This window comes from Camelina sativa, chromosome 11 (genome assembly GCF_030686135.1).
Source record: "Camelina sativa cultivar CO46 ecotype springtype chromosome 11, ASM3068613v1".
In the NCBI taxonomy this organism is placed as follows: domain Eukaryota; kingdom Viridiplantae; phylum Streptophyta; class Magnoliopsida; order Brassicales; family Brassicaceae; genus Camelina; species Camelina sativa.
The window spans coordinates 19242244-19267502 of record NC_141890.1 but is presented as its reverse complement, the minus strand read 5'-3'; the positions used below and the strand labels follow the sequence as shown (position 1 = coordinate 19267502).

Genomic DNA, 25259 nt, shown 5'->3' with positions numbered 1-25259 from the left:
TTTGAGCTTCCTAATCATTTGTTCCTTGAAACGTCCTGGGAATGGCAAATGTGGTTTGTATGTTGGAGGAATGTACTTTGTGGGCTTATCAGACTCAGAGGGGACCACTCAATCAGTGACTCAATCATGCACTCGATCGAGTGCTTGGTTGAGCACACTATCGATTTTCTTCTCTGCTTGATCCTCTGCTTCATTTTGATCTGAAACTTGTTGAATATCCTCCCCATCTTGAACTTCACCGTCCTCAGTGACATACTCCTCAGTAACAAAGATAGCCTTGGCTGTATATTCTCTTGGGTTTTGAATAGCTTTGCCAGGTAGTTGATTAGGCTTAGGAGCTTCCATGAACTTAACCTTTGAGTTTAAGCTCTCAAACCTTATATTCAGGTCATTATAGGTGGAATCTATCCTCTGGTTGATCTCAGCAAACTTCTTTGTGGTTTCCATCTGACCAGTGGCTTGGTTAAGCAACAACTGCTGCATCAATGTTCTTAAGTCATATTCCTGGGCTTGGGTGGTCTAAAACCCTGGTGGGGGACACATTTGACCCTGGTAACCTTGGTTCTGTTGTTTAGGCACATAATTGTGCTGCTGATGTGCATGTTGTGGTGGATAGACTTGGTCTTGTGGGTTTGCCACATTTGTACTCCTATAAGACAGATTGTTTGGCTTGAATTGGTTGTAGGGCTTGAAACCACCATGGTTCTGCACATAACACATCTCAGCTACTTCATTCTCCCCATCTTGAATTGTTGTATCTTCCTCACCAAGAAAGTGAATATTCTTCTGTTGACTAAGCAGAATCTTGTCTAACTTGTCTTTACCAATCTTTAAGTCTTTCTTATACTTCTCATCTGGTGCAGAATCAACAAACCTTACTGTTCTATCATAGTCCTCATTGTAGTTCCCAGCCTTCATCTACATGCTTGTTGAGGATGTTTCCATTTGATGTTGTATCTAACAACATCCTTATCTTAGGCAGAACTCCTCTGTACAGTGTGTTGAGCAGTGGCTCATTACTGAACCCATGGTGTGGACACTGTGTTTGGTTCAACCTCTCCCAAGCCTCACAAAAGGTCTCATTGTTCTTCTGTGCAAAGCCTGAAATCTCATTCTTCAATCTGGCTGTTTTGGCATTTAAGAAGAATTTACCCAAGAAAGCCTTCTTACATCCATCCCATGTAGTTATAGCACCTGTTGGAAGTGTCTTCTCCCATAGATGAGCTTTGTCTCCTAGAGACAATGGAAAAAACCTGAGCTTGAAGCTATCCTCACTCACACCATTGATCTTTGTGAGGCCACAAAGCCTATCAAATTCATCTAGATGATCCAATGGATCCTCCATTGGCAATCCATGGAATTTATTGGACTGTATCATGGTGATTAGCCCACTTTTAATTTCGAAATTGTTGTTGGCAACTACAGGAGGTACTATGCCAGCTCTTTGTGTATGTGTATTGGGAGCATCTCCTGCTCCAATCTGCCTTGGCCTTTGATTCTGGTGCATAGGTGGATCCATCAGCAACTGTTCTTCTTGTTCTTGAAGGGTTCTGGTTTCCATTGGATCTTGTCTGCATCAACCAACTCGATCACCTGCTCGGATTGACACACGATCGAGTGCTAGCTCGAGCTACTGGTCGACTGACTGAAACTTGGAAACAGACTGAGTTCTGGGTTGGTACTCGATCACTGAGTTGAAAGGCACACGATCGAGTGCTTGCTCGAGTGGATACCTGAAACTCAAAACAACCAACCAAAACAAGAACTTGACAGTGGTGAACAATTAGTAACAGAACTTAATCTTGAATCTTTGTTAATCTCAAATGCCACAAATAAACACACTAATGGCAACGACGCCAATTGAAAACATGTTATTTCTTTTCTTAACCTATGAATGAATGGATGATAACAGGGTCAAACAAACAAACTTAGGCTAAGATGATCATATGGGATGCAAGAGGTTTTCAATACTCTTATGTAGTTGTAGTATAAAAGATGTCAATCCATAAAGTGTGTGTTTGCATGCAATCAAGATGTAAACAGTGACTCAAGTTAAGCCAAATATGAAGGTTGTTGAAACTAACAATCCTAATGACAGAAATGTGAATGCAGAAAGTAAACAATGCTGAATGTAAATTAAACAAGAGCAATAACTAGATATGAGCAATGAAACAAAACAATAAAGATGGAGATGGTAAACTGAAATGAAAACAGAAAGTAAATAAAGCAACCCAAGGTGCTTGATCAAGCACTCGACCGTGTGTGTAGTCGAGTGGATAGGTCGAGTGGTTGGATACGAAGAATAGATGCAATACTAACAACTTTAAACAGAGCAGAATGCAATGAAACAAGATAAGATGCGGTAATAAACAATCAAACAATAAAGTAGCCTTCCAGAGATGGATTCATGGGCTGGTGTTCAAGCTGTGGCTATCTAAACTGGTTAACAAACCTCAACCAAACATGAGCTATCTCTATACAATGATCTTAATGACTCACTAATCCACTCTCATGACAGAAGTGATCAAGTTTAAGTAACATCCTAACCCAACTCTCATTAGTGAAACCATAGTAAACAGGCATTAAGAACCAGACCATTACTTGTCAAAAATTACCTTATACAACCAATCTCTAGGTTTTTGGTGGTGACATATATTTTTCTGACCCAAAAATGCCTTATCATGGCTTGTGGGCGGCTATGGAGTACATTAGATATATATAGGACAAGGGGGAATCCCTAAAATAGCTAGCTGTCAAAATAGAGAGGCGGCTCTATGTGCTCGACCACAAGCGGTCGAGTGGTCATGGTCGAGTGGTCCATTCCTCTGTTTCCCACTGGTTGAGTCCCTGAGTAGCACACGGTCGAGTCCCTGAATAGCACACAGTCGAGTGTCTCCGGGCGTGATGGTCGAGTGGTCTCCAACTTTGGTTTCCAGCTTGCTTCAGCTCTTATCTGCTTCACTGGTTGCATTCCACTCCTCTTAAGCTCCATTTCCATGCTCCTTGAGTCTAAATCACCTGTTTAAAAAAGAAACAATGCAAATGCAATGCAAATCCTACTGTAATGCACAAACAGACCTTAAACTACATGAAAGTAACAAAACAAGCTAATAAAACATGTAAAAGATGTTAATAAATTATGGTTAAACAAGGTAAAATATATACATATCACAATCAAAATTCAACCAAATGGCAACGGCGCCAAATTGATAACAGGATTTTCACCCAGGGTATCAATTCCCTATGTAGTTGTAGTACAAAGGGTTATCAATCTAAATGGTTGTTTTTCTAGCATATAAGATGTGATCAGAACAATGCAATTAAAGCCAAGCAATAATGGGGTTTTATCTAATAACCTAAAAGAAACAAAAAGGTAAATAAAACAAGAACCACACGACCTAAGCACACGATGCAAGCATTCGGGTACCAGATCGAGTGGGTAATCGGATAACAGAAGAAATCAAGAACACAAAGATGAACAACTTCAGGGTATACACGAGTCTGGTGATCGAGTACCAGTTCGGATAAAGGGTCGAGTTATAGGTAAAAAGCTAAACAATCAAATACGAAAGCTCCTAAGGATGGGGTAATCGACTCATAAGTGCTCCTAATCAATTTGGTATATCTCACATGCCTCAAGCAAATATTTCCTAGACAATGAATCTCTAAACCTTGCAAAAACACTCTCGTGATAGAAACAATCAACCTTAGTCACTCCCCTACCCAACTATTGTTGGAGAAACATGACTAAGCAGACATTAAAATCCGATTCATTATTGTCAATAAACTCTTTACACATCTAATCTCTTAGACTAAGTGAGTAAATCCCTAGCATTGATTGGTTCAAGCATTTCAACAACATCTCTCGATGGTAAAGTACCCTAGATCTAATCTCAACCTCTCGGTCTGAAAATAACATTAAGTATACCAATCTAGAATAGAATTTTTTTAGAAAAAACAACCAAGCTAAGATATCCTAATCGATCAAGAGCACATACTCGCCTACCCCATCCTTAGAAACTTTGATTCACTACTCAGATCTCATGGTAAATAGCATAAAAGCACAAACAAATGAAAGTTGCATTGAATTGAAAATAAGATAAAAGTGATAGAATACAAAATCAAAACTGAAAATAGTAGCAAAAGAAGTAAAAATCGAATCCTAACAAAGTAAGAAAAAGTGTAAATCGCTCTCTCTCTCTCTCTCGCTCTCTGGTTCGTGAGTGTCTGCGGCTTGGTAGCGAGAAAAAGAAGAGGGGGTTTATATATGGAAACCCTTTTAACCTAGCTTCCCAGCTCTGTCCGAAGGTCTGCACAAGGTTCTGCATGAGGTTCGAGTCGTGTGGATGCTCGGGCAGGTCTCCGGGTTGTTCTTCCTGCTCTTAGATCCTCCTTGGTCGGGTTAAGGTTTGGACTGTTCTTCACGCACGATCACTCTTTGGGTACATGTTCGGGTTTTACCTCATTCTTCCCCTTTTTGGGCTCCATAGCACCTGTTTTCATCCAAAATGCACAAATAAAACAATGCAACACCTTAAACGGCCTAAATGCAAATTCCTAAGGTTGACCTAAAAATGCTAAGGTTAGGGTATATATATAATGCAAAACATATATGAAAAAGGATGTCTAAAACATGTAAATTAGAGATTTATCAAGAGTGCAGAGGGAGATGTCTTGGGCTGACTTCGTGGAGGAGTTCAACCGCAAGTATTTTCCTAGGGAGGTGCAGTTCCTACAGTTATCTCAGGGGACTCGGTCAGTGCGGGATCTGGACTTGGAGTTCAGTCAACTTCTGATGTATGGGGATCGGGCGATGGAGTCTGAGGAGGCTCAGATCAAGAGGTTTTTGAGGGTCCTGCGTGATGATTTGAGGGTTCACTGTAGAGGGTGGAGTTATGCTACGCGTGTAGAGCTGGTTGAGACTGCAGCAGAGATTGAGGGGGACATCCGGGCACAGTCAGTGACGGTTAGTCCAGCAGTTCAGCCTAGGAAGGCTCAGCATTTTGGACGTTCTGGCAAGGGCGGCAAGCCTGCGCAGGGAACCAAGAGGAAGTGGGAGGCTATGCAGAGGCCGAGTGGTGCAGGGTGCTTCGGGTGTGGGAGCATGGATCACAAGGTTGCTAGCTGTCCCCAGAAGAGTGCTCTGACGACAGTGGTTCGTGTGTGTTATCATTGCAGGGAGGCTAGGCACATCAAGCCCCAAGTGTCCTAAGTTGCAGCAGATGGAAGTGGCAGCGGTGCAGCCTGGAGTGCATCAGGTGACACGGATTGAGCAGGTGCCACGGGTGTACACGGTTGTATAGACTGGTGGAACCAATGCTGAGGCGATCACAGGTATAATTTCTGGTATCTTGTCTTTGTGAATTTCAGTAGATTCAGATTTTATGTTATCTGTGATAAAGTGTTAGGTTCTCAACACATGAGGTTTGTGTAGGGACCTTGTTGGTAGGCGGATTTAAGTTCCATGTTATGTTTGATTCTGGAGCTACTCATAGCTTCATTACTCCAGAGTGTGCAGAGAGTGCTAATATCAGAGGAGGTCCCAGAGAGCGAGCGGGAGTTGTTAGAGTTACGGGAGGCAAGTTCATGGGGGTCATTGGACGAATGAGGGGAATTGATATTCAGATCGCGGGGGAGTCGTGGCCAGCGGATCTGCTTATCAGCCTAGTGGAGTTGTACGATATTATCCTGGGGATGAATTGGTTGCATCGTCATAAGGTTCATCTTGATTGTTACCGGGGTAGAGTGGAGTTTGAGCGTCCAGGAGGGAAGTTGGTTTTTGAGGGAGTTAGACCGACTTCAGGGAGTCTCGTGATTTTGGCCGTGAAGGCTGGGAAGATGATCGAGAAGGGCCGAGAGGCTTATTTAATTACTATATCGATGCCAATCAGTGGGGCAGTCTACGGTTAGCGGTATTCAGGTTGTTGAGAAGTTTGATGATGTGTTCCAGTCGTTGTAGGGGTTACCACCATCTCGTTCTGATCCTTTCACGATTGAACTGGAACCAAGGACGACATTATTATCCAAGGCTCCTTACAGGATGGATCCAGCAGAGATGGCAGAGCTGAAGAAGCAGTTGGAGGATCTGTTGAACAAGGGATTTATCCATTCTAGTGTATCACCGTGGGGAGCACTGATGTTATTCGTTAAGAAGAAGGACGGGAGTTTCCGCTTGTGTATTGATTAAAGGGTCTAAACCGGGTCACTGTGAAGAACAAGTACCCTCTTCCCAGGATTGATGAATTGTTGGATCAGTTGAGAGGTGCTACTTGGTTCTCCAAGATAGATCTGACGTCGGGTTATCATCAGATTCTGATAGACGAGGCAGAAGTGAGGAAGATTGCATTCAGGACAAGGTATGGGCATTATGAGTTTGTGGTGATGTCGTTTGGGTTGACTAACGCACCAGCAGCATTTATGAGATTGATGAACAGCGTGTTTTAGGAGTTTTTGGACGTGTCTGTCATCATTTGCATCAACAATATCCTGGTATATTCTAAGAGTCATGAGGAGCATGCAGTGCATTTGAGGGCAGTTCTGGAGAAGCTCCGGGAGCAGAAGTTGTTTGCTAAGTTGAGCAAGTATAGTTTCTGGCAGCGTGAGATGGGTTTTCTAGGTCATATTGTTTCGGTAGAGGGGGGTTCTTTTGATCCGGAAAAGATTCAGGCTATCAGAGATTGGCCTAGACCGCAAAATGCCACAGAGATCAGGAGTTTCCTTGGATTGGCAGGTTATTACAGGAGGTTTGTGCAGGGCTTTGCAAGCAAGGCACTTCCGATGACTAAGTTGACATGGAAGGATGTTCCTTTTGTTTGGTCACAGGAGTGCGAGGAGGGTTTTGCAAGCCTGAAGGAAATGCTGACTACTACGCCAGTGTTGGCATTGCCAGAGCAAGGAGAACCCTATGTGGTTTATATTGATGCATCCAGAGTTGGTTTGGGGTGTGTGTTGATGCAGCATGGGAAGGTGATTGCCTATGCTTCGCGGCAGCTGCGGAAGCATGAGGACAACTATCCTACTCATGACTTGGAGATGGCGGCTGTAATTTTTTCCCTGAAGATTTAGAGATCTTATCTTTATTGTGCAAAGGTACAGATGTTTACAGATCATAAGAGCCTGAAGTATATATTCACTCAGCTCGAGCTGAATTTGAGGCAGAGGCGGTGGATGGAGCTGGTGGCAGATTAGGATGTGGAGATAGCCTATCACCCTGGTAAAGCTAACTTGGTTGCAGATGCACATAGTCGGAAGCGGGCGCGTTCGACTCAGGATCAGCATATGGAGTCTCTGGTAGGAGAGATCAGTGCGTTGAATTTGTGTGCTTTTTCTCAGGAGGCGTTGGGTTTGGTGACGACTGATAGAGCAGATCTTTTGAGCAAAGTGCGGTTGGATCAGGAGAAAGACTTGGGGCTGGTGAATGCCTCCAAGGATGTTGATTCAGAGTATCAGGTCTTAGCTAATGGTACTATTTTGGTGCACGGCCGGATTTGTGAGCCTAAGAATGAGGAGTTGAGGCAGGAGATCCTGAGAGAGGCTTATGCGAGCATGTTTTTTATTCATCCAGGAGCGACTAAGAAGTATTGTGATCTCAAGAGGTACTATCAGTGGATCAGGATGAAGAAGAATGTAGCTAGATGGGTTGCGATGTGCGATGTGTGTCAGCTAGTGAAGGCTGAGCATCAGGTTCCAGGCGGGTTGCTAAAGAATCTACCCATTCCAGAGTGGAAATGGGATATGATCACGATGGACTTCGTGGTAGGATTGCAAGTGTCTCGAACCTTTGATGATATTTGGGTCATTGGACCGGTTGACTAAGCCGGCATATTTTCTGGCCATTAAGAAGACTGATAGAGCAACAGTCTTGGCTAAGAAATATATGAAGCAGATAGTCAGGTTGCATGGGGTGCCAGCGAGTATTGTGTCTGATAGGGATTCCAAGTTCACTTTGGTTTTTTGGAGAGCGTTTCAGGCAGATCTTGGTAGAGTTTGGTTACAACAACAGCTATCAGACGAGTATTAGGATGGCTCCTTATGAGGCATTGTATGGGAGGCCATGTCATACACCGTTATGCTGGACTCATGTGGGGTAGAGGAGCATGTACAGAGCGATTTTTGTTCAGGAGACCTCGGAGAAGATTCGGGTTCTAAAGCTGAACATGAAGGAAGCTCAGGATCAACAGAGGAGTTATGCCGATAAGAGGAGGAGAGATCTTGAGTTTCAGGTGGGAGACCGAGTGTACTTCAAGATGGCCATGTTGCAGGGTTCGAACAGGTCATTGAAAGACACTAAGTTGAGTCTGAGGTATATAGGTCCGTTCAGAGTGATTGAGCGGATGGGACCAGTAGCATATAGGCTGGAGTTGCATGAGGTTATACGTGTGTTCCAAAAGGTTTTCCATGTGTCTATGTTACACCATCTTGTGAACCAAAGATCTTCGTTGATGTTAATTAAATACGAGACAACAATTCCGTCAAAGCCGAAAAAAGATTTACAAAACCCCTACAAAGCCAGTCTTGGGAGGAAAATGACCACGTTACACTAATGACACAGACCAGAGAAATTCGTTGATAAGAATCAATGTACAAAGTCAACTTCTTCTTTTTCTTTAAAAAATAATAAATAATATGAAAAAAAAGAAAAATTAACTTTTTTACATTAACTCTTTTTCATTCTCTGAGAAATAAAAAAGACTGGAAAAAAAAATTGAACGACTTTCCTAACCGTGCAAGGCAAATTAGACATGTAACCCTTTTTCGTATTTTTGATCACCCATCAGTTGAATTGCCGAGAGAATGCGGACCCACGTTAAGGTTTGTGGTGGCAACTGCCACCAGTAAAATACAAATATTTAACAAATTTACACCATGCATAAATTATTTATTGGCAAAATGGTTTGAAAACAAGTTTATAATCTGCCAAGATCAAGAGTTCAACAGCACCTAGTGATAATCTGCCCCCGTTAAAAAATTTTGCTGGGTCCGCCCCTAGTTGGTTCTGGACCTGCTTATCAATCCATCAAGTGAGGCGAGATGAAATTGACCAGAAAGACTCGTGCTTGATTAAGTTCATTCTGGTCTAATAACCCTTAAGAATCTCCATAAGAGATAATCTCCAAATCAACTTAAGACAACACACATGAAACACTAAATGGACAAAGTTACAAAATGCATAACTAGAATCGTCATATTTTTATACACGTACCATTTCTCTTATGAGCTGATGTGGCACTAATATATGAAGAAAGTTAGTCAATTTTTCATATATATAATTTTACGAGAAATTTCTCGAATCAGCTCATACAGTAAACAATTATTGAGTTAGTCCGCTGTTCAGCTACTCATAACTCATCTTTTAACATTCCAGTCATACCCATTATTGATTGATTATATCTTTTGTTATTGACTAATAAGAGAACTTGGAAATATATATAAGATATTAAATATGTTATTTGTGTATATTATTTGCCTTTGATAAAAATGTATTTTTACTCTCATTTATTCAATCGACATTCAGTAGGAGGGACAGGATATCTAGGCCGATCAGAACAATAATCATATGTCATGTACTTTGCTCTCACATTCTCCATTGTCTTCTGTTCGTTTGCACTTAACCTATTATACGTCCTATTATTCCACCAGTACCTTGTCGAACCACAAACTTTCCTATTATTACTCTGACCATCTAGGCGACAGCCATGTTCGGGGAAGCCTTGGAACTGGGCCTTAAAAGGAGCATATGCCCAATTAATCTTGTCCTTACCACCGTTTGTCGCCCATTCTTCACCATTCCAAAGACTAGCCACTAGTTGCATGGGCTTTGATGGATAGTTCACGCCAAACCTGTTATTCTTGAACACTCTTATTGGAATTTTGTCGACGTAAAACCTGTTAACAAACCATCCAAAAAGATTGTGGTGGGATCGAACCAAAGAACAAACTTTTGGATAAGAGAAGATTTTGCATAAAGAAAAAGGAAAGAGAAGAAAAGAAAAAAACTTACACAATATGATACGGATTCCAAAGAATCCCATAAGTGTGGAAACTTGTGGTGGGATCGAACCAAAGAACAAACTTTTGTTCTCTATTTCCTTGTCCATTGGTAAACACATTTGTTTGGATTCCTATCGGTTTCCCTTGTCTATTCCCCAAGAACTCAAAGTCGACCTCATCGTGGGTGTCTCCTTTTGAAGTCAACTGTAACCAATACATTAACATATTAAAATAAAATAAAAAGAAAATTCACAATGTTGAAACTCCAAATTTAACGTAGAGGAAAGAAAAATGTGAACGTACATAGAAAGCAGTGACAACACCGGCAGAATCTCCTGGAGGCAATTTGATTCTCATTTGAAAGAATCCTGATCCGTAATGGCTTTTAGACTCAAAGCCAGAACCTATTAATTAGTATTGTAGGTTGTGTCAAACTATTTATTTCGATGTTTTGTATACATTTCAATATTTCATATCATATATATATATGTATCTTGTATCTTTCTTTATTAACAATACTCACTATACAGGTTTGAATTTAGGTGGTGACATATATTAAAAAAAAATCATTACCACAATTTAAAAACCAATAACATGGTCATTTGGGTTATAATATTTTGAAAATATATATATATATATATATATAAGAAAATGACTTCAATACACACATAAACCAATGAAACATGACTTGGTATTTGGAAAGTAAAAAGAAAGGAAATGAACCTGAAGACTGATCCATGGAAAGCTCAACTTCTTTCCCCTGGTTGAGTTTTAAGACATGATTTTGTCCCCACGTTACGACGTAGTTCTTATCAAAATCTATACCTCCACGACCACGAGCCCTAGCATTAGCCGTAAACATCAAGAAGAGTACCGAAACAAATTCAAATATTGAAAACATATATTCTATCCTATTCATTTTTAAATGTCAGCTTGAGTTATCTTGTTATCTCAGGGAGTAAAGAGCTCCTCTATTTATATTCCTTTATATTCGCTTGTCAAGAATTAGAGGCTTAACAGTTTAGGTAATTTTGTTGTAAATTAGAGGATTTAGGGAACGAAATCTCTTGTTCTTATTGATTAATCTCGAGGTTACACAAGTATATATAGTAGAGTACATAAGTCTAAAGTTAAACCGACATAAGGAGAACATGGCCAATGGGCCTTGGCCCAATGGACCTAAAGTCTTGAACACCTAAGGACCGAGTATGGGTTTGGTTATAGAGTCCACAATCCAGTGTTTTACAACACTCCCCATTGGATAACATAACCATGCAAGTGCGAGGAAGGGATCGATGCAATGTGTTTGGGGATGCTGCCTCATTAAAACCTTACCAGGAAAACCCAGTGGGACAAAACCTTGGTGAAGGAAAAAGAGTACAGCACACATTGCTCCCCCTATTCCAAGCATCACTCTAAGTCCTTAAGCCTCTGCATTCCAATCTGGTGCGTGAGCTTCTTGAATGTTGTTGTCGGTAATGCCTTTGATGAAGAGATCGGCTGAGTTGTCACATGACTGAACTTGCACTACTTGAACTTCTCCGGCCTTTTGTAGTTCATGTGTGAAGAAGAACTTTTGGCAGTATGTGCTTCGTCCGATCTCCCTTGATGTAACCTTCTTTAAGCTGTATGATGCAAGCCGTACTTGTCTTCTTCTATCATTGTTGGTTCCTTGTCATCGATCTAAACCATACACACTTAAACTTTCTTTGCTATAACCTGCATCATCAAAACCAACTAAACCTTTCTTTGTTATAGTTAGTATAATATAAACCCAAATCATACCTTCCTTGTAGGTAACATAATAAATACTTAATTTCACTCTAGTGCCTTTGGGTTAGCCAAGAACTAATCTTGCTAGGAGGTTCACGGCAAAACTTATCTCTGGTCTAGTGTGGCTAGCCAAGAACATTAACTCTCCTATAGCACTGAGGTATGGCATTTCAGGTCCGAGAACTTCTTCATCGGCCTTCTTTGGACGAAATGGATCTTTATCCAAGTCTAAGCTTCTAACAACCATTGGGCTAGTCAATGGGTGAGCTTGGTCCATTTTAAACCTCTTGAGTACCTTTCTGTATATGCCTTTTGATGCACAAGGATTCTATCATTTACGTACTCAAGTTTTAACCCAAACAGAAATTTTTTTCTTTTGCCTAGGTCTTTCATTTCAAATTCTACTTGTTTGGGCGATTTAACCAGGGGTTCCAAGGATGTTTAAATCATCCACATAGACTGCTATTAACACAAATCCTTTGTTTGCAAACTTCTTTATAAATACATGGACTGATGGGATCATTCTTATAGCTTTCTTTAGCTAGGTACTTGCTCAATCTATTGTACCATATACACCCACTTTGTTTCAGTCCATAAAGGTATTTGTCTAGCCTTATGCAGTATTTTCTCGAGAACCACTCTTATAATTGAGCTCTATACCCTCTGGTAATCTCATATAAATTTCATTTCCAGTGGACCATGTAAGTATACGGTTTTAACATCCATTAACCGTAAATCCAGTTTTTCTTTTATAGCCAGACTTATTAAAGTCATTGCATCCATCACAGGGAGTAAGTCTCCTCATAATCTATTCCTGGTCTTTGAGAGAATCCTTGTGCTACAAGCCGTGCTTTATCTCACGATTTCATTTTTCTCATTTCTCTTCCTTACAAAGACCAACTTATGTCCAACTGGTTTTATTTTAGGTGTTGTCCTTAAGATCGGACCAAAACACACTTCTCTTCTTCTAAGAGTTAAGCTCCACGTCAACAGCTTCTTTCTATTTTAACCAATCTTTACTTTGAGTGCACTCTAATATAGACGTGGGCTCTAGATCCTCATTTATCTCAAGTGCTACCTTGTATATGAATATTTCATTGATGTCGACATCTTTTACGGTTCCATTTTATACTAGACATGATATAATTGATTAAGTACTCATTATTATCAACACCTTCAGGTCCTTGAGGTTCAGCGTCCCAAACCTCATTTTGGCACCTTAGGATTTGCCGCGGCCATGTCTATCATTTTCTGTAATTCCCTTAACCTCGGTCTGTTTTGCACCTTTAGATTTCCGAGGGTTCTTTTCTTTGGAACCTAATGGTCTACCTCGTTTCAAACGGGCCTTAGACTCTGTAGCAACTTGATTATTGTGTTCCTTCTGAACATCAATACGTACTGGTGCATTACAAGCTGGTATGTACGATTTCATAATTCTCTTTGGGTAAGTAAAGGAATCTGGCAATTGAATAGCTAGCTTTTGGATCTCTGCATCACGTGCTAGAGTCCGAGGATCTTGCCAATGTAAGGATGTTTGATTCCATATTATTTCTTTGACCAGCTTGTCTTTCTCTCCACCCAATATAGGGAATTCGGATTCAGCAAACTGACAATCCGTGTATCTGGCCACAAATAAATCACCCATAGTTGGCTCAAGATACTTAGCAATGGTGGGAGAATCATATCAACATATATTCCCATCCTCCTTTGAGGTCCCATCTTTATTTTCTGTGATGATGCAATCGGTATATAAATGGCACACCCGAATGTCTATAGATGGGATATGTCTGGCTCATGACCCATTAATAATTGGGATGGCGAATATCTATTCTTTATTCTCACTAGATGGCCTGATGCGTATAAGCTCTATTGCATGTAATACTATGTGTCCCCAAGCCGACACAGGATCCGTTTAATCCATTATGTGTATGGACATGTGCCACAGGGTGGTTCCACACTTCCCCCCATGGACATACAACATTCATTAAACGCTTGGGATGTAAATTCACCAGCATTATCTAGACATATAGTCTTAAGTGGAAAATCTTTGCTTTAATTACTTTGACTGGTGATGGTCTTATAAATGAGTTTCCCTTGTGTACATGCTACACACGTGAGATTGTAGGGATAACTCTTCTCTCTTAGGAGTGTGCCCATTTTTATTTAATATCAGCTTACGCATCACGTTAGAATCCGGATGGCCAATCCGGTCATGCCATAAAGTGGATTGTTCATTGAACATCTTATTCATTGCCAAATTAGTCTCTATCATATTAATCTTAGCATGGTAAAAACCAGTGGCTAGTGCAGGTATAGCCTCTAGGACTTTATTATGTCCTTGGGTGATTTTAGTAATATATAGGAACTCTCTGTTTCCTTCACCCATTGTTTTAATATGGAAACCATTCAAATGAATGTCCTTAAAGCTCAATAAGCTTCTCTTAGAGCTAGGTGAATATATGTCTGGACGTAGCCTTCACTTAGGCTTGCTATACCCGCTATCTTGCTAATATTGGCATTTCTCTTATCAAATAAAATAATTGAATTTAAACCAAAAGAACATAATTCAATAAATTCAAAGTATAGAGCATAGAAATTAAATTAATACACCACGTGAGTTTAAATATTTTTCTTTAGGCAATCAAAAAATCTCATAATCCAATTTAGTCATTATTCTCATGGTTTAAATTTCTTTCACCATCGAAATGAACCAGGTTAGCTTCTGGATTTATTTTCTTTATTTTCAAACTCTCTTAATAGAGATCAACAAGGTGCTTAGGAGTTCTGCATGTCTTTATCTTATGGTTTTCTATACCATAATTATTATTACAAGTGGACTTGGTCTTATGTTACGGGTTTAGATAACCCGCGGCCTTTACCCCGACCACGTCCGAAGCCTAATCGGTTTCTACGGCCTTGACCATCGTAATTATGTCTTTGGTAAGTCCTACGACCAGAACCACCATGTCCACTTCTTCCTCGGCCACGGTCATACTTTTCTCTATGGACATAGATAGACTCATTAGTCTCTTTGGCTCTTTAGGCTCTTTAGGATTTTTCTTTGTTTTGTCAACCTTGTGAGCTTCATTGCACTTTTCATTTATAATTGCTCATTGTTTTGCTCAGCAAGCAGCAAACAAGATATGAGGTATGCATGGGTCTTAAACCCCTTAGTGTGAAAAGCAGAGAATATCTTCTCTAGCAGATCTTTCTTAGTAACCTCAGTACCACACAACCTTAGGATTGAGACAAACTTAAAAAGCTCTGAGTTATACTCATCCAAGGATTTGAAGTCCTGGGTCCTTAGGTTTTTCCAATCGAATTGAGCCTTTGATAGGAGCACAATCTGTTGGTGTCCGTATTTGTTTTTTCAACTCTGTCCAAAGGTCAATAGGATTTTCTATGGTGAGGTACTGATTCTTGAGACTCTCAGCAAGGTGTGCATATGCATAATCACCTTATATATATTTTCTTAGTGCAATCATTATCATCCTTAATACACTCACATAGGTCCTTTGATTTTACAAAACATGCACCCGATTATATCATGCGGTTCTTAAGACCGAACCATGTAATTCATTTGGATCATCCCATGCGGTGTTTAAGACCGAACCATGGAATCATTTTAGTCTTAGGTCATGCGGTATTTGAGACCGAAACATGCCTTGCCTTTACTCATAATTTCGAACTTAGGTCATGCGGTATTTGAGACCGAAACATGCCTTTATTATACTCAATTTCGTGGCTTAATCTATGCACACAAGACAACAAAAATAAATAGCATGCAAAAGTTTCCTTTCTTAGATAATTTAGAAATTTTCCTTTTTCTTAACTTTTCCTTTTCCAATTAGGAATTTAAACAAAAGTTTTGGGACCTAGACTTTCTCTAGGATCCCGATTTTTAATTTGGTTTTAGGGTTCTTATGCAACCTAAATTTACAGGAAACATTCTATTCCAAAATCGGTTAATAATACCCTATACAAAATTTTATTCGATTTCAAGTATGCATGCAATTTCAAGTTTTAAATATCCTAGAACAACCAGATTAATAATACTCTTATGATATTCGGATTTAATAGTTTAGTTCTAGGTTCTTATGCAACAATCAATCAAGCAATAATAAGCAATCAATCAACCGGATTTAAGCTTAATATATTTTGGTGCAATTCACAAACAATCTAACAATCTTATGTGACCGGTTTTAGAGTTTTGTAGGATTGGAAATCTTAAGATTTGTTTGTTGTGTACTTGGATGTTTTAAGGTTCAATAGTTTTAGATCCATGTTCGATTATGGTTCTAAGGGGGTTTTTATCTTCTTTACCTTTCACCAATTAGGGTCTGACTGGTTTTGATCTGGGAGCTAAAGACCTCAGATTTCACTCACGAACCTCGATCAGAACCGCTATCAACCCAATCCTCGTACCACTCTCGAACTGCTCTCGGACTGCTCTCGGACAGATCCTCGTACCGCCTACGTACCGCTCTCGGATGCGCCTAGGAACCGCGAACCTCAAACCTTGATCAAGTCTTCAATAAAATTTCGATCACGAACACGCCTTGGTTTCGAACTCGAACATAACTCGGACAAAACTCGATCTTCGAACAGGAACAGGACCGCGGACGATGATGGATTCCGAACAAGGAGTAATCGCCGAGAGTTTTGGATTATCACCGAGAGATCTCCGAGACAAGGAGATAAGTCTCGAAGAAGAAGAAGAACAACAAAGGCGGTTTATGGTTTGGAAGAGAGGGATTAATCGGCGGCTGCTTAGGGTTTTAGGGTTAGGGTTTTCTCAGCTGGACTTAGAGGTTATCGTGCTGATAACGTGTTGTAAACTAGAGGATTTAGGGAACGAAATCTCTTGTTCTTATTGATTAATCTCGAGGTTACACAAGTATATATAGTAGAGTACATAAGTCTAAGGTTAAACCGATATAAGGAGAACATGGCCGATGGGCCTTGGCCCAATGGAGCTAAAGTCTTGAACATCTAAGGACCGAATATGGGCTTGGTTATGGAGTCCACAATCTAGTGTTTTACAATAAATTTCATGTTTTGTGTAGATAAATAAAAATGGACGTACTTGATTATCTATAATTCAAAGTCATACATGCTTGTTTACACTTACATTTGTACCAAAATTCTGGTCAACAAAATGTTTATTTTTACTATTACGTAGATATGTGAAAAACTCTTACCTATAATGACATATCATAAAAAAAAAATACCATTTATATGATATTTGTTTCTAAAACAATCAATAGATTTTTTTTTTGGTCAATATTCAGTATTCAATTTGATATTTTAGAAGATTCTAGAGTATTTTTAAAATCATTTGTTATTCAATTGATGATTCTAAAAAATCTTTTAAAATCCTATGTTATTCAATTTAAATTTATGTAAAATCATTTAAAATAATCTAAAATCTCTTGTTATTCAATAATGCATTTATAAAACTTACTTGAAATCTAGTGGTATTCAAAATATCACAACTTTTTTTTAAAAAATGTTTTTTTAAAATGCTTTTTTTTAATGCTTTTTTTAAAATCCTATGTTATTCAATTTGAAATTTATGTAAAATCATTTAAAATAATCTAAAATCTCTTGTTATTCAATAATAGATTTATAAAACTTACATGAAATCTAGTGGTATTCAAAATATCACAATTTTTTTAAGAAAATGCTATTTTGAATGATTTTGCAATATGAGTAACAAAATCCTATCTTTTAAGGTAGAATTTTAGGGGTATATTGAAACCATGATTTTGGAAAATTTGATGGGATTTAGGAAATTTTGGAATTTTGATAGATTTTTGGGAAGTTGATATGATTTTCTGTAAAATTCTTTCAAATCTCACCTAAAACCATGAGATTTGGATTTCTGTATTTTTAACTAAATAAATCCTCTCAAATCCTCCAGAATCCCTAAAAGCCATTAAAATCCAAATCCACAAACAGTTTTGAATAACAGTGGACTTTAAAGTAGATTTTTAAATTATCAGTTCAATAACAGTGGTTTTAAATAGATTTTTTAAACTCCATGATTGAATAACATAGAATTTGTAAATTTTATACAAATCACTTAAAATGTCAAGTTGAATACACCCCCTTAAAAGATAGCATTTTTTATTACTTTTAGAATCTGATATGTAGTAAAGATCCAAATTCAACAGCCACAACAACAACACAAACTGTACTTTCCAAATTATTTCAATCAATCAAAGTTGAAAAAATTGAATCTCTCTCAACCAATCCACAAATTCAGTCTTTAGTTCAAAAACAATGGAACTAAACAAAACACAGAACAATCTCTCATTACGAAATCCTTTGAAATCACTCTAAATGCTGAATGATCTTGATACCCGTACTTGTAACATCCCCAGTTTTATAATTGGAAGTTGGGCCAATTTTGTTAGTTCAGCCCATTAGCAACCTAAATGAGCAAAACACAAAACGACAAGGGTTTATGTGTGTCGAAGTATGAGCGTAATACATGGATGTGTATCTCCTTCATGAGCCGTCAAAGGGAACGTCCATCAAAAACCCTAAGAACATAGCAACTAGATCATTGTGTCTTGAGCAGAAGTGGACGTGTTCTTGTTGTGTTGTTATTGGAAAGAGAGAGGAGGAGAAAAGAGGGTCGTGAGGAGAAAAGAAGAGAGAGAGAGAGAGAGAGAGAGAGAGAATGGGATGTGTAGAGAGGGGAGAGAAGTACGTCATGATGTTGTGGAACACTGGTGGGGTATGTTTGTTCATGTCATAACTGTGGAAAGCCTCGGTGGTGGTGGAGGAGCAACGCCGGAGTAACTGAAAGGTGGAGAAAAGAAGAACAAGAAAGAGTTAAGAAGGATATAATAGCAGTTTGAAGAGGCGACTTTGGAGGCTCGTCGGATGCCGGATTTGACATTGGTTTATCAATCTAAAAACACTGTCGTGATCAACATCAAGCCATGAGCTCGTAGCAACTGACGGAAGTCCGATCGGAGTTATATTCAAGAAGTTATGTTCGTTGCTCCTGCGCAAGAAATATGTGAACCAGTCCGAACCTGCAACTCTAGAATTCAGATTCGAGGTTGTCTCTTTGGAACAGCATTCGGTAGTCCAAAACTTACCTGATCGAGCTGAGATATAATCTAAATATTCAACGGTGGGATTGTGATTTTAACGGTTAGTTGTGGTTTTACTCATGTGTTTATGAGGCTCGTTTGTATAGAATAAATGGTGACATTGTAATGTTTGGTTGGCAAACTGAGGTTGGATGGGGCTGAAGCTTGTATAGGTCTGACATGGGAAAGGAAAATTGAGTTTCAACATTTAAGTGGCAAAGGTGAGGGTGGTAATCGCGGAAACACAATGATTATTTTCTAAGCATGTTCTTCATGAATTGCTTGTATAGGCTTGGAAACTATGTGTTTGGATATGTCTATTGTTTGATATTGTATGATTTGATATGATGATTAGATGTATGATTATAATGAATGATGACATGATATGATGAGTTGATGTGTAACATGATGATCGTTGTGTGGTGATATGAAAAGAGATTGTGGGTTGGGGACACAAACATGGGATTTGTTTTGTGCCTCGTGATGGCTGGAACATGGGATTTGTTTCATACCTGGTAATTGGACAAACATGGGATTTGTTTCGTGCCATGCTAAGCCGATGAGATTTCGGTTTAGCGATATTGATGATGAATGTGTGTACCAATGAATGTGTTGGTGTTTAGATATGGTTTAAGTAATATTATGAATATGCTAGATTGAGTATTATGGTGAAACCGTTATGCTTGTTGGATGTATGTCAAGAATATGGAGTCTAATTCTATGCTATGCATTGATTGTTAAATGTGATTAGAATGTCGTCATTGTGTTCACCCTTTTATCTTTTCCCTCAAGTTAAAAAGCTTTGTGAGTTGTGGAACAAGTTTTATGATTGAAGAGTTTTATTTTTAAGAAAGAAGCATTTTGGCGGGACCATTTGAATAACACGTTGTCTTGGCCGATAAGGCGGGACGGTGTTACAGTACCCATATAGAATTAGCAGTACCAATGAGATTCAAATAGTCTATATTTCACAAAAAAAAAAAAAAAAAAAAAAAAACAGACTGCAAAAGAACTCTGACGACAGCTCTACCACCTTCTCCACCAGTGAACATGAAGCTTCATCTCTTCCTGTGAGTCAAACCACAACCATCTCTGTTCGGTAAGCTCTATCTCTTCTCCCTCTTAATTTGAATCTCGTTGGTACTGCTAATTCTATATGGGTACGGGTTTCAAGATCATTCAGCATTTTGAGTGATTTTAAAGTATTTCTTAATGAAAGAGATTGTTCTATGTTTTGTTTAGTTCCATTGTTTTTGAACTAGAGACTGAATTTGTGGATTGGTTGAGAGAGATTCAATTTTTTCAACTTTGATTGATTGAAATAATTTGGAAAGTACATAGTTTGTGTTGTTGTTGTGGCTGTTGAATTTGGATCGTTAGTATAGATCAGATTCTAAAAGTAATCTAAAAGTTTGTTCCTTTAAACCTCATAGATCATATTATGTTTCTTATGCACTATAGAATCAGATATTTTCTGGAGAATTGTGTATTCTTCTCAAGGTTGTGGTCTGAAATGGCAATGCACAAGTAAGATCTTAATAAAGAGACATCAATCTCAATTTAAAAAACTGAGAACTTTTGAATTGCGTTTCGTGATCTTCGTCTCTAATATGTTTTCAAGTGTAACAGCTTTGTCGTTCACCAGTTCCAAAATTATGGTTTATCTTCGCTTAGCTTCTTCATCTCACTTGAAGCTTCTTTTTCTTTGTTGCAGGATTTAATAAAGAACTCAAATCTCAACAATCGATTATGTTATTAGGTGGATCATCTTGACCAAATTTAACTGTGTGGTGGTGGCCAGATGATGAAGACGTAACTTTGTGTTGTAAAATATTTTAAAATCATCAAAAATTTACTAATAAAATCTCATAGGATCACATTTCATTTTTTTTTTAAATAGAAAACACAATCAAATATCTCAAAAATCTCCTAAATCTTTCAAAATTCTAAAATATTAAAATCTTACACAAATCCTTAAAATAAGTTGAATATCCCCTCTAAATGATAAGTCTCAATTCTATAACTATTTGGTCAACATATATATAGTTATGGAAAAGAAAAAAAATGGTGACAAGTTTAATTACACACTATAAAATTAAATAAAAATTGAAAAAATTGGTCAACATTCTTAGATATTAGTTTTAATTTTATAACTATTTGGAGAGACAATAAAAAATATATATATATACTTTCTGTGTTCCAGTATATAAGATCTTTTAGCCTTTCCCGTTTGTTCTATATTATAAGATTTTTTTCAAGTTTATATGCATTTTTTAATATTAATTTAATTTTTTTGACTATTTAAATTCTACAGTATTTTTCTATTGGTTTAACTTTAACTATGTGAAATGATTAAACATTTATTATTTCTTAATCTTTGTGCTTTTAGACAAAAAAAACCTTTTATAATGGAACTGAGGGAGTATAAAATAAGCTATCACATATTAAATTCACTAGTTTATAGCTTTGTTTTTAATGTGACTTAATTTAGAAATGTTAATAATGAACAAACATTTTGTACGCTTTTATTTCATTTAGGCCTATAAGTTTCTTCTGTCAGCTTTTAATTAATTATATCATACAGTTTTATTTTATTGTAGTTTAAAATCGGTTTTGTGAGGTAGCTAGTGCACGAATACAATCGCCGTATTATTTGAGTATAAAATCAATTGTTTCATACTGATATATGGATAAGGCGGTTGATACTAGCCAAATATGTGTGAAATCATGCAACAAATACAAATCGAGTGTGTTTGGGAGTAATGGATCCATGAACAATGATGGAATATAACTTAAAAGTAGGGAAGGCATTATAGTTTATAAGATTCCAATTTAGACAAAACTGTGGTATTCACAACAGTCTCAAATGAAAGATTGTTACACCAAAAATCTTCTTAACTTCTCTAAGTATATATGTATCTACTTTCTATCAGCTGGTTTGTTCAAAATGAACACTAGCACAAATTTTATGCTAGTAACTTTGACCGCAAAACAAATTCAAACAATGAATTCGGTTTAAAACCATATTTGTTATTGTACTTAACTATATCGACATTCACTAGGAAGAACCGAAAATCTAGCTTGATCAGAACAATAGTCATAGTTCATATATTTCTCTCTTACAGTCTTGTAGACCTTCTGCTCGAAGACACTTAGCATCATGGTGTTCCACCAATATATATATTGATGAACCGCAAGCTTTGGAATTGTTACTTGGATCATCGACGTGACAGCCGGAGTCGGAGAAACCTTGGAAATGTGCCTTGAAAGGAGCATAGGTCCAATTAATCTTGGTTTTACCACCATCTGTTGCCCAGTTTTCTCCATTCCACAAACTACTCACTACTTGCATTGGCTTCGATGGATAGTTCACGCCATTGCTTGTGTTGTTATTGAACACTCTTATTGGGATACTGTCCACGTAAAACCTATTATCAAATCATCTTGTCATTATATTTGGGCAATTGTCATTATATATACACATCAAATATATCAATAATCATTCTGTTTAATTATGTAAAAATAATCACACGACAACTTTTAAATTAACTTTTACAAACAAAAAACAAACTCGCATGCACATAAGGTGACACTCATTTAGTATTCATAAATAATAATAAGTAAATAAATACGTACACTATATAGTATGGATTCCAAAGAATGCCATAAGTGTGGAAGTCAATGGTGGGATCGAACCAAAGATCAAACCTTTGTTCTCTGTTTCCTCTACCTTCGGTGTACACATTTGTCTGTAACGTTATTGATTTTCCTTCTACGTTCCCCAAGAACTCAAAGTCAACCTCGTCGTGGGTGTCTCCTTTCGAAGTCAACTATAACCAATATTTCACAAATAAATACATGACAAAAGTTTCACCAATGTTGCTAACTGAGATCCATATAAAATGATTATTCTAAAAGGAGAGAATAAAACAAATACGAACGTAAAAGGCAGTGACAACGCCAGAAGAATTGTTTCCAAACACTTTAATTCTCATTTGGAAAAATCCTGATCCGTAGTGGTTTTTGGACTCAAAGCCAGAACCTATACGTGTGTGACATGATTCTAAGAACAACATCATAAAATTGTATCTTAAAATGGAAATAAAAAAAAACAATATAAAAAATCAAAGAACCTGAAAAATAATCTATGGTAAGCTGAACTTCTTTGCCTTGGTTGGATTTTAAGACATGATCTTGTCCCCATGTAACCACATAGTTCTCATCAAAACCAGATTCTTGGTTTATGGCAATTCCTCTAACTCCATGAACTCTAGTGGCATCAGCCTTAATGATCAACATTAGTGCCCAAACAAAACCAAATATTAAAATATATTCCATCTTAATTGTTGTTTTTGAGTACTTCTCGTGAAGCAATATATCTCGTTTCTCATTTCTTGACCAAACAAATGTATATATATACAATTTTGGTATAAACGTATTTATTGCCATAGATACTAGAGTTATGGGTGTGTTCACGCGGCTACCCTCGCACACCGCTACAACACACATATGTGTTATCTAGTATTGAAGGGTTACAGATTCGTTAATGCATTGACTATGACAATTTTAGTTTTAGATCTTAGTAACTAATTCTTTAAGTTTGTTCGTTAAAAAATTGGTTCTAGAAGATCTGAAAATGCAAAAATGAAAATATACAAGACCAAAGAGTGATAGAAGTGAATACTTTAAGATCGATCTACTCACTTTCATACATGTGAAAAAAATCTTGGGTGTCCTTGCAGTTTTATGTGTTTATATAGTGATGCAACTATTTTTATAATCGCATTTCCAAAAATTAAACTCTGGTCCACCATCTTTAAGATGAATTTTCCAATCATTTGGAACCACCAGAAATTGTGTTTAGATGAAATCTTTTATAAAGGTTAATAAATAAATAAATTGGAGATTTACGTCGAAAATAGTAATTCAATTTAGTAGTTGTGATAATTTCATTGTAAATATTAAATTGAATTACTGCAAATATATATATATATATATATATATAAACAATTTACTGTAACTGAGCACAAAAATGTATTTCTATGATGTCATCCACTTAAATAATTATACGAATAAATGTATTTCTAACTGCTCTCTTGAGAATTAGTCTTTTTCTTCATATAATTGTTTTCTTTTTGTTAAAAACTGTAAATGTGGGATAAGACATTCTCTCATGTCATTGTTGAATCATGGATTAAACATTCTACATCATCGACATAGTTCAAATTATAGATTTACTTATATCTTTGTATATCCTAAATTTGAAATAGGATTCACGTTCATTTTGCAAGAGAAAAATCATCACCCCATAACAGAGCATTCATTAAAAGTCTATACTGTATTAATTAGATGAAGGTCCGTGTCATGTCTTGGTTAATAGTATTTTTTAAAAATACTTTTTATATATATATATATATATAATTTTAATGAAATTTCACGATACATTTATCAAATAAAGGGAAAAAAAGCCAAAAAAAAACTTAAGTTATTTTTATTTGAACGTTTAATACCCAATTATTTTGGATTGGAATAAAAATATACCAAATAATAAAAATGTGTCATTTAAAACCCAAAAAAATTAGTGTTGTTATTTTCATACCAACAATTTTTCAACAAAATCAAAATTTTAATTTTATCTTGATTATCTAATTAATTATTAATTTTTAATATAAAAAGTTTGGGTTTTCTGTTAACCATGTCGAACCGGGATCTCTCTTTTTCCCCCTCTCTCTAATATCATCGTCATTATCTCCGGCCATAGACGATTCTTCTTTCCTCCGTCGCTTCTATGACTACTTCGATTCTCAACACCGTCTCCTCCATCCATTCATCCAGAGTTACCTCCGTAGACAGAGTCGGAGTTCTCTCTCTGTAATCCTGATTTCGTCGACTTCACTTGTCGGCGTTCTGGTTCATCGACATTGGTCTTCCGATCACCGGGTACTTTACATTTCGATAGATTGATGCTTCTGGACAATGTCTTCGATTTTTTCTTTACTGATTTTGTTCTTTGTTCGTAGGATGGAGATTTGTTGTGCGTGCGGCGGAGACTGATACAGATAAAGGTTTGATTTTTATGTTTTTCAATTATCATTTTTTCCGTTGATTTTTAAAACTGAATTTGTCACCGGCCGGTAGTGGTTAGAGCATTAACCAGCTTCTCGGTATCAAAGGAGCATCTCAAGAAACTGTAATTTTCTTCTTTTTCTCGCCACTTTTTTAAAATTTGGGTTTTGAAATTGATGTTATTGATAATTAATTTATCATATTGTGCATAATGATGTGTAATTTGGCATAGTTTAGGTCTTTTCCTATAAAAAGTAATCTCTCTCTTAACATAACCTTTGTATATATATTAACTTTAAGTTTAGGTACCAAATGAAAAAT

At 37.3% G+C, this 25259-nt stretch overlaps 1 protein-coding gene, 2 long non-coding RNA genes and 2 pseudogenes across 3 annotated transcripts; 3 read left to right on the top strand and 2 right to left on the bottom strand.

The window, feature by feature from the left end:
• The first annotated feature begins 1022 nt into the window (after positions 1–1022).
• LOC147934239 (small nucleolar RNA R71) lies at positions 1023–1123 on the top strand (annotated as a pseudogene).
• An 8368-nt stretch (positions 1124–9491) lies between these two features.
• On the bottom strand, positions 9492–10909 carry LOC104723913 (xyloglucan endotransglucosylase/hydrolase protein 2). The gene is made up of 4 exons (XM_010442348.2): positions 10714–10909; positions 10294–10394; positions 10001–10194; positions 9492–9885 (listed from the first exon to the last, which is right to left on the bottom strand). The coding sequence occupies exons 1-4, from the start codon at positions 10907–10909 to the stop codon at positions 9492–9494; spliced, it is 885 nt and encodes a 294-aa protein (XP_010440650.2).
• A 6618-nt stretch (positions 10910–17527) lies between these two features.
• LOC147934238 (uncharacterized) lies at positions 17528–20788 on the top strand. Its single transcript, XR_015573018.1, has 2 exons — positions 17528–19093; positions 20587–20788. It is a non-coding gene; the product is annotated as an uncharacterized LOC147934238 (long non-coding RNA).
• Positions 20789–21911: 1123 nt separating this feature from the next.
• Positions 21912–23210, bottom strand: LOC104728160 (putative xyloglucan endotransglucosylase/hydrolase protein 1; annotated as a pseudogene).
• Positions 23211–24566: 1356 nt separating this feature from the next.
• LOC109127558 (uncharacterized) lies at positions 24567–25150 on the top strand. Its single transcript, XR_002034122.2, has 2 exons — positions 24567–24812; positions 24893–25150. It is a non-coding gene; the product is annotated as an uncharacterized LOC109127558 (long non-coding RNA).
• The last annotated feature ends 109 nt before the right edge of the window (positions 25151–25259 follow it).

Excerpts from the sequence above, each read along its gene's own strand:
- LOC104723913 (XM_010442348.2), bottom strand. The coding sequence starts at position 10,909 with ATGAATAGGATAGAATATATGTTTTCAATATTTGAATTTGTTTCGGTA. Across the intron at positions 10,195-10,293 it reads GTGTTGTCACTGCTTTCTAT|TTGACTTCAAAAGGAGACAC; the intron begins GTACGTTCACAT and ends TATTGGTTACAG. Across the intron at positions 9,886-10,000 it reads TGGAATCCGTATCATATTGT|GTTTTACGTCGACAAAATTC; the intron begins GTAAGTTTTTTT and ends GTTTGTTAACAG.